At 40.0% G+C, this 16,306-nt stretch overlaps 1 protein-coding gene across 1 annotated transcript in view; it reads right to left on the bottom strand.

Moving 5' to 3' along the window:
• Window positions 1-15,139, bottom strand: part of LOC308286168 (protein disulfide-isomerase tmx3a-like) — a gene marked incomplete at both ends in the record, with an annotated part of 50,810 nt that extends 35,671 nt beyond the window's left edge. The window contains one exon of the mRNA XM_080727124.1: window positions 15,124-15,139. Within this exon, the coding sequence (XP_080583250.1) occupies window positions 15,124-15,139 (16 nt within the window). The remainder of the gene's footprint in view (window positions 1-15,123) is intronic.
• Between the last annotated feature and the right edge of the window lie 1,167 nt (window positions 15,140-16,306).

Raw genomic sequence — 16,306 nt, 5'->3', positions numbered from 1 at the left:
TGTTCTAAACATAAACACACCACACATCATCCTATAAGAACTGTGTTCTAAACATAAACACACCAGAACACATCATCCTATAAGAACTGTGTTCTAAACATAAACACACCTCACATCATCCTATAAGAACTGTGTTCTAAACATAAACACACCAGAACACATCATCCTATAAGAACTGTGTTCTAAACATAAACACACCAGAACACATCATCCTATAAGAACTGTGTACTAAACATAAACACACCACGTATCATCCTATAAGAACTGTGTTCTAAACATAAACACACCACACATCATCCTATAAGAACTGTGTTCTAAACATAAACACACCAGAACACATCATCCTATAAGAACTGTGTTCTAAACATAAACACACCACACATCATCCTATAAGAACTGTGTTCTAAACATAAACACACCACGCATCATCCTATAACTGTGTTCTAAACATAAACACACCACACATCCTATAAGAACTGTGTTCCAAACATGGGGCTGTTAAGTCTGACATCATTTTGTAGGCAGAGGAGAACTTTTGGGGCCAAAAGGCCCCAGTGCCCGTGAATCTTTTTACTATTTTACTATTTACTAATTTTTTTTTCTTTGTTGTTGAAAGGAAAGTGGTAGAATTATACTTTAGTTGTTATTTTTGTCTCGGATCTGTTGAAATAGTGAGGGAAAGATATTGATAATAAATCTGCTTGGAGGTCTGACTATGATGTCACGGCTTAAAAGCCCCATAAACACACCAGCCCAGCACACATCATCCTATAAGAACTGTGTTCCAAACATAAACACACCAGCCCAGCACACATCATCCTATAAGAACTGTGTTCCAAACATAAACACACCAGCCCAGCACACATCATCCTATAAGAACTGTGTTCTAAACATAAACACACCAGCCCAGCACACATCATCCCCAGCTAACGTTAAAGTGGTTAACCATTGTCGGACCGACACTTTATTTACATCCGACTAGAATGTAAACAAAGTGTCGGTCCGACAATGGCCAAAATGATAATTTTATCATTATTTTACACTTTTTGTGGTCATTTTTGAATTGAAACACATATATGAAGCTTATTTTTTTATAAAATATTTTCGAAACATTATATTTATTTTAGCATCCGTTTTTCAAGACAAAGTTGACTATAGCTCCTTTAACCACTTTATCCATCCATTGATTTATACATTGTCTATTCCAAAAAGAATATCAGATGTACAAGCTCACAGTGTGTCACTTTGTGCCCATCTCTGGAGACAGAGTCAGTGATGGCTACGCAGAGAGACAGAACGAGTGGGAGTCGCCCTTTATATATAGAAATTCTTTATTAGGATAACACCTTGAGATGTATCATCTCGTTTTCGAGGAGCTCCCACAGATTGACAAACATCATCCATTTTATACATATACACATAGAACTTTCACATATAGGTAAAGACAAACATCAACAAGACAAGAAGACAACAACAACAAAACAAAACAAGACCAAAACATACTACAAATAGGACAACACAACAACAGTAATAGAAAAGTACAGAGTCTTTGATGATGGGTTCTTGCTTTGTGCCACGTGGCGAGCTTGTAGGCCTGCTTTTCAACCACACTTGTATTTCTTTTAAATGGTGAAAAGCAACAACAAAACACTGATGAATGGGTTTCAACTAGGGGTGTAACGATATAATAACTGTATCGAAATATTGTTTAAAAAAGAAATAAATCGAAGTATATCGAAATGAAAACAGCTAAAATCGAATCGTATCGTTTTATTTTGTATCGTATCGAATCGGCAGTGCAAAGAATCGATTGTATCGATACTACCTTCTTGGGCATTGTATTTAGCATTTTTAAAGAGAAAAAATTAAAAGGAGTGGTTTAATTACTTTTCCTTTCCATATAGCTACGCTGGTCTATCGATAAATGTGTGTAATCTCTGGGTTCATGTCAAGGTGCAGGTTTGTCAATATACAATGTCCATGTATTTGGCAGATAAATACTGTGTTTACTTATTCATATCCATAATAATACATGTTTCCCTTAAAAACCTGCACTATCCACACCTTTCACACAGATTTAATTTCTTTGCTAAATAGTTACTATATCGATTTTAAATCATTGAATCGAATCGAATCGTATCACCATGAATGAACCAATATTGTCCATGTATCGTATCGTCAACCATGTATCGTATCGTCAACCATGTATCGTATATGTATCGAATGGCTATTAAAATGTATCGTTACACCCCTAGTTTCAACTGATCAGCCCTCCTACCCTCGATGCCCACACATGAAAGATGGATGGCATGTTTACTGATTAGGTATCTAATCAGTAGGTTATTGTTTTATACATTGATATTCCTATGCATTTCTTGTAATTTTGTTGATGTATTGACTTATATCCTGCTTATTATCTTAAGTGGAGTTTCCATAAAGCCTCTTACTGTGCATTTAAGGCTTATTCGCAAAATAAGTCCACTGTATATAGCGTTAGCCCACAAAACAAACTGGTTGTTACACACGGAGTGACCCTTCGTCATCACACCGTGTTGCGTGTGCCAAAAGTGGCCGATCTACAAGCTCACAGCAGCTCGCATCTGCGACGCTGCAGGATGAGTGTGCAGCGAGTCACAGCAGTGCTCACGTCTCTCGGTCTGATAAAATCATCCCCATCCCAGCTCTGTGCACTGTGTGTAAGTATTTACAGCAGGTCGGTCAGACGGACCCAGGCAGGATCTCCCAAGAATTGCATTTCATCAGTTTAATGGAAACAGGCTAAATTCGCTTTGTCTTAATACGCATTTCTGATAAGTTTATGGAAATATGGCTTAATTCTTGCTTATGTGTCCTGCCCTTTGGCCTAGTGGGGATGAGACAGTAAGGGACAGGTTGACAGTAATTACATTGTGACGGTTCAATAGCAGGAATGCTGCCTCAGGGCAGGACAACAACATCATTAAAAACACCTCCGCAAACTCCCTGCTGTCAACCTGTGGGCCAGGACCCCCTGGGGACCCCCTGGGGGGTCCGCAAACTCTCTGCTCCCTGCCAGTGGTTCTCAACCTGTGGGTCCCCACATTATTTTGGGGGGTCCCCAGATGATTAACTTAATGTGCAACATTGTTTTCTCTCTCAACAGTAAACAAACCAACATAAAGTTTAAGTGTATAGAGGGTATCTGCACATTTATAAAGTGACAATTTAAGGGCTTTTTTAATACCTCTAAAATGACAAATTAAACATTGGAAATTGTCAAATATTAGAGGCAGAAATGTTGAAAATAGCAACTACAAGCTCACAATGCGTCTAATTGTGACTTGTAGATCGGCTATTTCCAAATTGCAGAGGGCTGAAATAGCTACTGTAGTAACTCGAGTTTTCTAATAATTGTAGTGGAGTAAAAAGTACAATGTTTGTCTCTGAGTTGAAGTGGAGTAGAAGTAAAAGTATTGGAAATTGGAAATACTACTTGAGTAAATGTACTTAGTTACTTTCCACCAATGGTTGTAGCCTAAATAATGATGTCATCGTTGTACAACAGAAGAAGTCTTTGTCACAACAACAGTCACAGTGCAGTAAAGTAACTAGTACCCTACAGTACTTAAGTAGAGTTTTGAGATATTTGTACTTTACTTGAGTATTTCCAATTTCCAATACTTTCACTTCTACTCCACTACATCTGGGATCCAAATGTTGTACTTTTACTACACAACATTTATTTGAAAACTAGTTAGTTTGCTGGTATAAATTATAATATGTTAAAACACTTTAGCCCTATTTTATACCTTGGCTATTTGAAAATAGCCGATCTACAAGATCACAACGCGTCGCATCGTGACGCGTTGTGAGCTTGTAGATCTGCTATTTTCAAACATTTAGTACTTTTACTTTTAATACTTTAAGTACATTCTGATGGCAATACTTTCGTACTTTTACTCAAGTACATTTTGAATTCTGGACTTTTACTTGTAAGGGTGCCCTCACACCAAAGTATCTATGAGAGTGGAATCTGCGTTGCGCCAATGCATATCAATGAGAGTGATGCCAGCAGAGGATTTCTGCAAAAAACGCTCCCTTCTCATTGAAATGCATTGGCGGAACGCGGATTCCACTCTCATAGGTATTTTGGTGTGAGGGCACCCTTAGCTTGTATTTCCACATTGCAGTATTGATACTTTTACCTATAAGTAAAACATTTGAGTACTTTTTCCACCACTGTACATTCATTAGTTCTGATCAACAGTTATCATTAGAAGTTAATAATTCATAATAAGTAATAATTATAGTAATTAGTCCAAGCAATAGATGAGGACCAGGGGTAGGGGTCCTGTGATTGGCCAGACCGATGGCGTCCTGTGATTGGTCGGGGGAGGGAGGGTTAAACCTCGGGTGTTTGTCAGAATTCATTATTTTCTACCTGGGACCAGCAGCCGTGCACACCCCACACACACACCTGTAGAAGAGACGTGCACGCCCCCCCACACACCTGTAGAAGACGGTAAGATCACACACACACACACACACACACACACACACACACACACACACACACACACACACACACACACACACACACACACACACACACACACACACACACACACACATATATATATTTATATATCACTCCTGTCGAATGGATTTGCCCACACATCATACATTTAACCATCAAACGGAAAATACAAAAATAAACATAATAATAATAAAGAAAAATACAAATATTTGATGAATGTTACATTAACCCATTTATAACGGGTACACCTTATTGTGTATCATTATTTTATGCTTTAACTATTGAAAAACAGCAGCTATACAAGTTCACAGCTTGTAGATCGGCTATTTTAGAAAAATCGTGAAAATTAGAATTTTGACCGGATTCTATAAGTGTCTTTTGAATCCTTCTAAGGTTTTTTGAAAAACCCTATGTTTCTATGTCAGCAATCTGGCCAGCCATCGTCAAAGAAAAGGTCCTTTTCACTTAACTGGAGCTCAGTTAGTCTGTTCTTGAGAGACTACTATCACTGTCAGTGGTTCTCAAACCTTTTCATGTCAAGGACCCCCAAAATGATATGTATTTGGCCACGGACCCCCATCTCAAAATATTTAGTTCCAGGGACCCCCCAGAAGCAAAATTTGAGATACAAACGTTCGCTTTAAAAATACATATTCAAAGATTTGCACACATTTTCACAACTTTTTCAAAAATAGCAGATCCACAAGCTCGCAGCGCTGCACTCGGTGCCGCGCTGTGAGCTTGTAGATCTGCTATTTTTCAATAGCTAAAGTATTCAATAATTCTAGGCCTAAATTTAATATGTAAGGGAAAGGAAATGGAAACCCGGGTGAAATCTGTTTAATCTTGAATTGTAACAGCTGAAATCAATATTATCAGCATTTCTATATTAACCTGAGGGCCGCTTTAAGTGAAGGTGGGGGCCGCATGTGGCCCCCGGGCCGCCAGTTGCCCATGTATGGTTTACTGCAGGGGTTCCCAAACCTTTTTGTCTCAGGTCACCCCATAAATATAGTTTTAATCCGAGGCACCCCTACATTATTAATGTTCACTCCCAGCACCTTATATTTATAGTAGAGGTCTTCACGGGTCCAATTTGAACTACCCGAACCCAAAAGGACCCGGGGGAAACGGACCCGGACCCATATGGCCCCGTCTATCATTTGGAATTTGAGAACCGTTACCCGATCAGCCCCGAGACGTGATGGATCCGATCCGAACGGCCCCGCCTGTTATTAGAAAAATTGGATCCGATACCCGAGCAGAACGAGAGATCCGAGACCCGAACCTGTCGCCCCGAAATGAAAGAATGCCAACGTTATTATATTAAGAGTTGTATCAGACATATTTCTTACCTAACGTCGCCACGGTGCTGCTGTTGCTGTCAGCGGCGCTGTGCCTCTCGCCAAAAGATGATCTTTTCCCAGACCAGTAAGTCAATGCGGACAGTTTGTAAATACAAATAAATCCATGTTTTTATTCCTTCTTATTTGGCTAGCCAATGCTAATGCTATCGTTTTCTGTCGCATGTGTTGTTCATTATATCTTTCTGCTTTGAGTGTCCATTTTGCTCTGCAGAGCATGACAACACGCAATGACAACTCCATTGTAAACCGTTAACCAAAACGTTACGTTAATATCTTTGATAATAATAACAATCCAACTGATACAGTGAGTGTTGTTGTGACTGAGTGAGTTCTACTTCTCAGTTCTCACAACCAATGCAACAGATTACATGCTGCATCTTTAGTGCCATCGTGTGGCGTTATCTATTTGGTGCAGTTGTTGCGTTCACTTTCACTTCAATCTCGTTCTGTCTCGGCTCCACTCGGGTAACAGGAGATACCCGGGGAACCGGGGCAGACGGCCCCGGCCCCGGCCCGCCCCGCGGTAAAAGCTAGAAAACGGCCCCGTTACCCGGCTCGGTTCGGTTCGGATCGCGGGTAATTTCGGATCTCGGGCAGGTCCGAAGACCTCTAATTTATAGCATATCGTCGTTGTCGGGTGGAAACCTTGTATGTCCAAAACCGTTTGTGTTGTATTTATCATCTATACTATAATTTTGCGAATGTCTGAGTGAGTGTCTGTCTGTCTGTCTGAGTGAGTGTCTGTCTGTCTGTCTGAAACAGCGTTTCTCCTCAGTGGCTGGAGCAATTGATCTGAAATCGCATCACCATTAGCATATGAACACACCTGACATAACTGTGAAGCCCGTTTGTCACTTTCACAAATCATATGCTGTATTTTCGCATTTTTATGGTGTATCTATATCTATTTAGCCTACAGTACCTTTTGTGACCACACATGTTAAGGGAGGGGCGCTGTTGTTCAGGCCATGCACAATCACACACAAACCCACACACACACACACACACACACGGGGGGGTGGGGTGGGGTGGGTGGGGGGTTCTGGCCCTGTTACAGATGTTGTCCAAAAATCATGCAGATCGGTACACAGTATCTCTGTAGCTGTTAAATGGAACGGGTATTTCTTACATTGATGCTCCTACATATTAGCATGCAAGCACCAGTTAAAGTTACTTTCCATCCCTCATATACTGTGTGCACAGTGCACATCCCATAACCCACACACTGCACATCATTTCGGAGCTCATATCTTTGAACGGGTAAGGGCTAGTCTATAAAATTTACTAAACTAGTAAAAACAGCAGATCTACAAGCACACAACGCCTTGCATCGTTGTGTGCTTGTCGCTGTTTTCACTAGTTTTTTGCGACGGTCTTGTATGTTGAAGCAGGGCAAAAGACGTACACATTTGAAACTTGGAGATACGAGGTTTCTGCCCGACAGTGACGATATTTTAGTGATTATGTTGTGAGTAAAACGTTGAGATAACAGCCATGTTGGTTAGAACTGACTGAAAATAACTTTGTACTTCAAAGACTGCGTCACCCCAGGGTGCCCCGTCACCCCAGGGTGCCCCGTCACCCACTGTGAAAACCCCTGGTATAGAGTAGACATTTTCCCAGAGCTATGCAGTGTAACGGTGGCGTCAGACGGTGCACAGTAAACTGAGCTGTCCTTTTCCTACAGACTGACAATTAAGTCTTCAATGAGGTCTTGTTGAGTGACAGGTTGTTGTTCATAGAACCAGACCAACCAGCAGAGTAGGGGTTAAAACTGTACCATTACTGCTGCTAATGACACTCTGACACATAGGGTTAAAACTGTACCTTTACTGATGCTAATGAAGCCTCAGTCTCTGACACATAGGGTTAAAACTGTACCATTACTGATGCTAATGAAGCCTCAGTCTCTGACACATAGGGTTAAAACTGTACCATTACTGATGCTAATGACACTCTGACACATAGGGTTAAAACTGTACCATTACTGATGCTAATGAAGCCTCAGGCTCTGAGGGTTAAAACTGTACCATTACTGATGCTAATGAAGCCTCAGGCTCTGAGGGTTAAAACTGTACCATTACTGATGCTAATGAAGCCTCAGGCTCTGAGGGTTAAAACTGTACCATTACTGATGCTAATGAAGCCTCAGGCTCTGACACATAGGGTTAAAACTGTACCTTTACTGATGCTAATGACACTCTGACACATAGGGTTAAAACTGTACCATTACTGATGCTAATGAAGCCTCAGGCTCTGAGGGTTAAAACTGTACCATTACTGATGCTAATGAAGCCTCAGGCTCTGAGGGTTAAAACTGTACCATTACTGATGCTAATGAAGCCTCAGGCTCTGAGGGTTAAAACTGTACCATTACTGATGCTAATGAAGCCTCAGGCTCTGACACATAGGGTTAAAACTGTACCTTTACTGATGCTAATGACACTCTGACACATAGGGTTAAAACTGTACCATTACTGATGCTAATGACGCCTCAGGCTCCAATCTGGGAACCCATCATCAAAGAAAGGGCGACGCCCACTCTGTCTCTCTTCCTTTGAAGCCATCATTCACTCTGTCTCAAGAGATTGCTCAGGCTCTGACACATATAGGGTTAAAACTGTACCTTTATGCTCTGACACATAGGGTTAAAACTGTACCTTTATGCTCTGACACATATAGGGTTAAAACTGTACCTTTATGCTCTGACACATAGGGTTAAAACTGTACCTTTATGTTCTGACACATAGGGTTAAAACTGTACCTTTATGTTCTGACACATAGGGTTAAAACTGTACCTTTATGCTCTGACACACATAGGGTTAAAACTGTACCTTTATGTTCTGACACATATAGGGTTAAAACTGTACCTTTATGCTCTGACACATATAGGGTTAAAACTGTACCTTTATGCTCTGACACATAGGGTTAAAACTGTACCTTTATGCTCTGACACATATAGGGTTAAAACTGTACCTTTATGCTCTGACACATAGGGTTAAAACTGTACCTTTATGTTCTGACACATAGGGTTAAAACTGTACCTTTATGTTCTGACACATATAGGGTTAAAACTGTACCTTTATGCTCTGACACACATAGGGTTAAAACTGTACCTTTATGTTCTGACACATATAGGGTTAAAACTGTACCTTTATGCTCTGACACATAGGGTTAAAACTGTACCTTTATGTTCTGACACATAGGGTTAAAACTGTACCTTTATGTTCTGACACATAGGGTTAAAACTGTACCTTTATGCTCTGACACATAGGGTTAAAACTGTACCTTTATGCTCTGACACATATAGGGTTAAAACTGTACCTTTATGCTCTGACACATAGGGTTAAAACTGTACCTTTATGTTCTGACACATATAGGGTTAAAACTGTACCTTTATGCTCTGACACACATAGGGTTAAAACTGTACCTTTATGTTCTGACACATAGGGTTAAAACTGTACCTTTATGCTCTGACACATAGGGTTAAAACTGTACCTTTATGCTCTGACACATAGGGTTAAAACTGTACCTTTATGTTCTGACACATAGGGTTAAAACTGTACCTTTATGCTCTGACACATAGGGTTAAAACTGTACCTTTATGCTCTGACACATAGGGTTAAAACTGTACCTTTATGCTCTGACACATAGGGTTAAAACTGTACCTTTATGCTCTGACACATAGGGTTAAAACTGTACCTTTATGTTCTGACACATAGGGTTAAAACTGTACCTTTATGCTCTGACACATATAGGGTTAAAACTGTACCTTTATGTTCTGACACATAGGGTTAAAACTGTACCTTTATGCTCTGACACATATAGGGTTAAACTGTACCTTTATGTTCTGACACATAGGGTTAAAACTGTACCTTTATGTTCTGACACATAGGGTTAAAACTGTACCTTTATGCTCTGACACATAGGGTTAAAACTGTACCTTTATGCTCTGACACATATAGGGTTAAAACTGTACCTTTATGTTCTGACACATAGGGTTAAAACTGTACCTTTATGCTCTGACACATAGGGTTAAAACTTTATGCTCTGACACATAGGGTTAAAACTGTACCTTTATGTTCTGACACATAGGGTTAAAACTGTACCTTTATGTTCTGACACATAGGGTTAAAACTGTACCTTTATGCTCTGACACATAGGGTTAAAACTGTACCTTTATGTTCTGACACATAGGGTTAAAACTGTACCTTTATGCTCTGACACATATAGGGTTAAAACTGTACCTTTATGTTCTGACACATAGGGTTAAAACTGTACCTTTATGTTCTGACACATAGGGTTAAAACTGTACCTTTATGTTCTGACACATATAGGGTTAAAACTGTACCTTTATGCTCTGACACATAGGGTTAAAACTGTACCTTTATGCTCTGACACATAGGGTTAAAACTGTACCTTTATGTTCTGACACATAGGGTTAAAACTGTACCTTTATGCTCTGACACATATAGGGTTAAAACTGTACCTTTATGTTCTGACACATAGGGTTAAAACTGTACCTTTATGCTCTGACACATATAGGGTTAAAACTGTACCTTTATGTTCTGACACATAGGGTTAAAACTGTACCTTTATGCTCTGACACATAGGGTTAAAACTGTACCTTTATGCTCTGACACATATAGGGTTAAAACTGTACCTTTATGTTCTGACACATAGGGTTAAAACTGTACCTTTATGCTCTGACACATAGGGTTAAAACTGTACCTTTATGCTCTGACACATAGGGTTAAAACTGTACCTTTATGTTCTGACACATATAGGGTTAAAACTGTACCTTTATGTTCTGACACATAGGGTTAAAACTGTACCTTTATGTTCTGACACATAGGGTTAAAACTGTACCTTTATGTTCTGACACATATAGGGTTAAAACTGTACCTTTATGCTCTGACACATAGGGTTAAAACTGTACCTTTATGCTCTGACACATAGGGTTAAAACTGTACCTTTATGTTCTGACACATAGGGTTAAAACTGTACCTTTATGCTCTGACACATATAGGGTTAAAACTGTACCTTTATGTTCTGACACATAGGGTTAAAACTGTACCTTTATGCTCTGACACATATAGGGTTAAAACTGTACCTTTATGTTCTGACACATAGGGTTAAAACTGTACCTTTATGCTCTGACACATAGGGTTAAAACTGTACCTTTATGCTCTGACACATAGGGTTAAAACTGTACCTTTATGTTCTGACACATATAGGGTTAAAACTGTACCTTTATGCTCTGACACATAGGGTTAAAACTGTACCTTTATGTTCTGACACATAGGGTTAAAACTGTACCTTTATGACACATAGGGTTAAAACTGTACCATTATGACACATAGGGTTAAAACTGTACCTTTATGACATATAGGGTTAAAACTGTACCATTATGACACATAGGGTTAAAACTGTAGCTTTATGACACAAAGGGTTAAATTGTACCTTTATGACACATAGGTTTAAAATGTACCTCTATGACATATATAGGTTAAAACTGTACCATTATGACACATAGGGTTAAAACTGTAGCTTTATGACACAAAGGGTTAAATTGTACCTTTATGACACATAGGGTTAAAATGTACCTCTATGACACATATAGGTTAAAACTGTACCATTACATTACTACTGCCCCAGGCTCCATTGTGCATCCATTCCTCACCCCAAAGCGTTGGGTGATCTAGTCCAGTGGTTCTCAACCTGTGGGTCGGGACCCACTGGGGGGGTCCCCAGATGATTAACTTAATGTGAAACATTGTTTTCTCTCTCAACTGTAAACAAACCAACATAAAGTCTAAGTGTATAGAGGGTATCTGCACATTTCTAAAGTGACAATTTAAAGACTTTTTAATACCTCTAAAATGACAATTAAACATTGACCAAATTGTCAAATATTAGAGGCAGAAATTGTGAAAATAGCAGATCTACATGTGAGCATATAGATCTGCTATTTTCACAATAGAACCGTGTCATACAAAATGTAATGCCTCAACTCTTAGTGCTCGTCAGGGTGGGGGGGTCCCCAGTTAAAATATGATTATTTTGGGGGTCCCCAGTTAAAATATTATTATTTTGGGGGTCGCGGCCTGAAAAGGTTGAGAACTACTGGTCTAGTCTGGCTACACGAGGCTACAGTGTAAAACAGTGTAATGGACGAGACCAAGTCTTTATCACGGACCAAACTCCTTCTTCTGCTATACCACCAAAATGTGGAACGCCCTACCGAGGGCCTTAAAGGAGTGTGGTTCACTAGCATCCTTTAAAATCGCCCTGAAAGGGCAGCAGCCGTTCACAACTGGCAATAACAAACCTAGCCCAGCCTCCCCTGACCCTTCTTTGTATTTACCTACTGTATATATTTTTGCACTGTTTATTTTATTTGTATTCACTTTTTTACTGCATAGTACTGTGCTCAATCCGTCTGTCATTCAATGTTATATGAGATACTTCAATGGTTTCCTATGGAAATAAGCTTATAGGCGGGTGCAGTTATGAAAAAAAAGCACCTAACCCCAAAAAAATTGCAACAAAAGGTTTTTCAACTGTTTTGTGTAGTATTAGGTGTCCTTAATAACATACTAAAAGTCTACCAAAGTCTGACCACTGGAAAGGTGTCATTTTCAAGATGGCGTCCAGGATGGACAAACATTCATTAAAATACTCTAACTACTTCATTATTTACCCTAGACAAGTATTTTTTGTGTCAAACCCTATGTTTATGTGGCCTAGGAATCCATTGGACTTGTCCAAATTGCAGAAATACAATTACATAATTCTGAAATCCAATATTGTGTCTTTGACTCTATTAAAACCCACTGAAAGGGCCAACCGTTTCAAGTTACCTAACTTAATATGTATTAAATACCACATAGTTATTTCTTTACATTTGTATTTCACTTGAACAAGACTGAAATGTCATAGTTCCACCCCTACTGTACATACTAGATTTTTTCTTTTTCTTGCAGACAAGCACAGTGTCATCTTGTAGGGGCAAAACATGAACAACATTAAATAGATTTTCAAAACAACTTTCTGATATATTAGGAAGGTGTATATTCTAGGAACAGTATGAGTGTGCAAAGAGGGGTTTTGGTGAGTATGGAGGTTGGGACAGAACTGTCTGAGTGTACTGTAATTGTCTACTGGGTGCATATAGGCAGAGGTGGCGAATAAGGCCTAGCACTGAGCATGCTGTCTAAAAGTGGTCTAATAGTGGTATAGATTTGAAAGTTTTTTAGTCGTCTAAACTTAGTCTAGACGACTAATAGACGTCTAATAGTCGTCTAAATGTAGACCGTCTATATTAAGACAACTATTAGACGTCTATTAGTCGTCTAGTCTAAGTTTAGACAACTAAAAAACGTTCAAATCTATACCACTATTAGACCACTTTTAGACTGCATGCTCTCGTCTAAGAGTTTAGTGGACCTTCAGGTGAGTGTGGGCGTAAGGGTATCTTGATAGCTCCATGGGCACTTGGAGCACTGAAGTGCAAAGTTACATGAGTTCTCTCCTTCCCCCATGTCAGAGGGGGAAAAAACAACAACAACTGTCTCAGATATGTCCCATTGGGCTATGTAGTGGGGCACTTGGAAGCCCAGGACGAGTGCCCATAGGCGGTAAGAGAGAATGGGTTGTGTCATTTCCTGGTGGTGGTGGTGGTTCTTAGGCCTTAGTGGTGCAATAGCCAATACGCAAACTTCCATCCTCACAATTGGGTTCGCTTTAAGAAACGCTCCATGCTTAGCGTAACTTTGGTGGTACTACAATTAGTTATGATGTGTCAGACAGCTGGGTTGTTATGTGGAGGAGGCTCACAGCTCCTCCAAAAACAATTTAGCATTTGACACAAACCAGATCATGCTGGAGGATGGAGTGAGGAGGAGGCAAGTAAGGTATTGGAATTAAGATCATGCATTTGGCCGACATCTGTGTCACCTGGCTTACTGATAGTCCCACTGGTTCCAAGTGGCCCTTCGGGTCATGATAGGCCCTTGTGGGCAGTGGTGCAGTGGTGATTCAATGTTTGGGGGGTCGCGAACGTCGCTCAACACCTACTATACAGGTCTATTGATATGCAAATAGGCTTGTTTCTTTGTTAAAACAGTTGTCGAGGTGTGAACTTGGGGAGGTGCGAGACCCCGGCTCAAAAAGATATGGGTCGTCGGGGGCGCGCGACCCAAGACCACGGCAACACTGCTTGTGGGTGACTAGGTGGGTATAGTCAGATAATGAGGAAGGCCGGTTCCCAGTGTTGGTGGTTGTAAAACCACCATGTGGAGCATGGCCGTGTGTCAGGCTGACACAGGAGAGTCAGTGTCTGGTTGTTTGGTATTTTTCTAAGACCATTAATATTAACAGGAGCCCATAGTGACCTTTCAATGTGACTCAGAGGGTACTTGGCTGTTACCCTCTCCAGTTAAAAAGCTGAGGTGTATGCAGAAAGCAATGCTTGTCTGTCAGATAGCAGCAAGGACACAGATTTGCGTTGGCCTTGAAGTTGGTTAGATGGGAAGACTTGAAGCACAGCGTGTCATGAGCTGTCCCATCTGCACTCTTACTGTTAAAATGCTCCAGAAAAAACATTTGTGACAAGCCAATCTGAACCCTATCCGTGCCACACTCCTCAACTACTCCTGCCAAGACCCAGTAAACACTCCCTCTCCAAGCCCATGATGGCCCAGCTTAGTCCTCAAGTATGGAGCATTTCAGATATGTAAAGGGGGTAAGGGGACATCACAGGATATCCCAGGCTTCCAGACCCCCTCTTAACTTCTTCAGTGCCATATTTAAAGTGGGACCTCTTATATTGCCGGTTCGCCAACAAAGGGTTAAAAAAATAGTGTGCACGCTGGTGCACACATTCGTGCACAGATCATGCACTATGCATGTGCATGCTTTTCACAGCTTTCAAACAAAAAAATCCGCTTGGAAATCCGTTCAGGCATTCAGGAGAAGGCAGCCCTTATGTTTTCTTCAAATGTAAACAAACATGGCTGCCATGTTTGAAAGATGGGGTTGGTATGGGGGTTAAACATGCAATTTCGCAATCGCGATCATGGCTAGTACACTGTTTTTTTTTATTCTTTTTTTAAAAAAGACGTCCAGAAGACGTCTGGCAGGGAGGTCCATAGTTAAAAAGACGTTTTTATTATAGAAAACGTCTTTTTTGGCAGGGTATGAGTTAACCTACACCTATCAGAACCTACCTGTACCCACCTGAGAGCCACCACATCCCCTCTACACTCCCACACTGCCCCCCTCACTGATCGTCACATCATTCACCCCTCATGCTCCCTTTTCCACCCAATGTGCATTCTATCCCTGCTACACACATCCACTCCCCCCTGGGGGGACCCTCCAGAGGAAACAGTTTTGTGACTCTCAGTGGTTTCAGTGCAAAACTAATGCTTTTAATGAATTCATAATCATGAAGAAATTCTAGATTGACTGATCACAAGCTACGTACTGAGGTGAGAATTACAATTCTTTAGATTTTTTCCTGTATAAGGTTGCAGCACTTCATTATATATTTTTTATGTGATACTAGACACCTTATCAAACACAATGGTGAAGACATTTCTTGGTAAGGAATTTGTTCCCAAATGTGTATATGTAATGACTATAACATGGCCGCCCTGTTTTTATTAATTTCACAGTACCTCACAGTAATAACTAATTTATTCCTTATTGGTATCAAAAGAAATCTCCTGAAAGCTTTAACAAAATGTTAATTATAACTGAAATCATCAATACTGGACATTATGGCACATGGAAAAAGGAGAAATGTCCAATTACATTAGGAAATCTTCAAATTTTACATACACATGCGTATAACCTTATTATAACCAACTGTGTTAACATAATTGTACTTGTAATCACTTGACTATAATTTATATATGCTAATTGGATTCCTATATCATCAAAATATGAGGTTTGACACCACAAATATTTGTCTATGATGAATAATAAAGGAATAATGGTCTTTTAAGGAACTGGCGGCGGCCATCTTGAAAATATGCATTTCTAGTGGTCAGATTTTGGTAGACTTTTGATATGTTGTTAAGTACACCTGATACTACAATAAACCATTGAGAAACCTTTTGTTGCAATTTTTTTTGGGTCAAACCATATCTGCACCCGCCTATTAGTCTTTTCTAGGATCTCCTTTTAGTAGACCTTGTACCAGTGAACTGTACCGTCATGAAACTGTACCTTTTTCTATGCAAACTGACAATAAAGTCTTCAATCAATCAATCAATCAATCAATCAATCAATCAATCAATCAATCAATCAAAACTCTGACCTCTGGACAATGGGTTTGGGATTTGTAGTCCTACAGCGGCCATGTTGAGAACCAACACAGGTGTTTTAATTGGCTTACAACATTAGTTCTATGTTC

This window comes from Nannobrachium achirus (genome assembly GCF_963921795.1).
Source record: "Nannobrachium achirus genome assembly, chromosome: 5".
Classification (NCBI taxonomy): domain Eukaryota; kingdom Metazoa; phylum Chordata; class Actinopteri; order Myctophiformes; family Myctophidae; genus Nannobrachium; species Nannobrachium achirus.
Note: the sequence above shows the minus strand (reverse complement) of the source record. Positions and strands in the feature narration are given on the sequence as shown.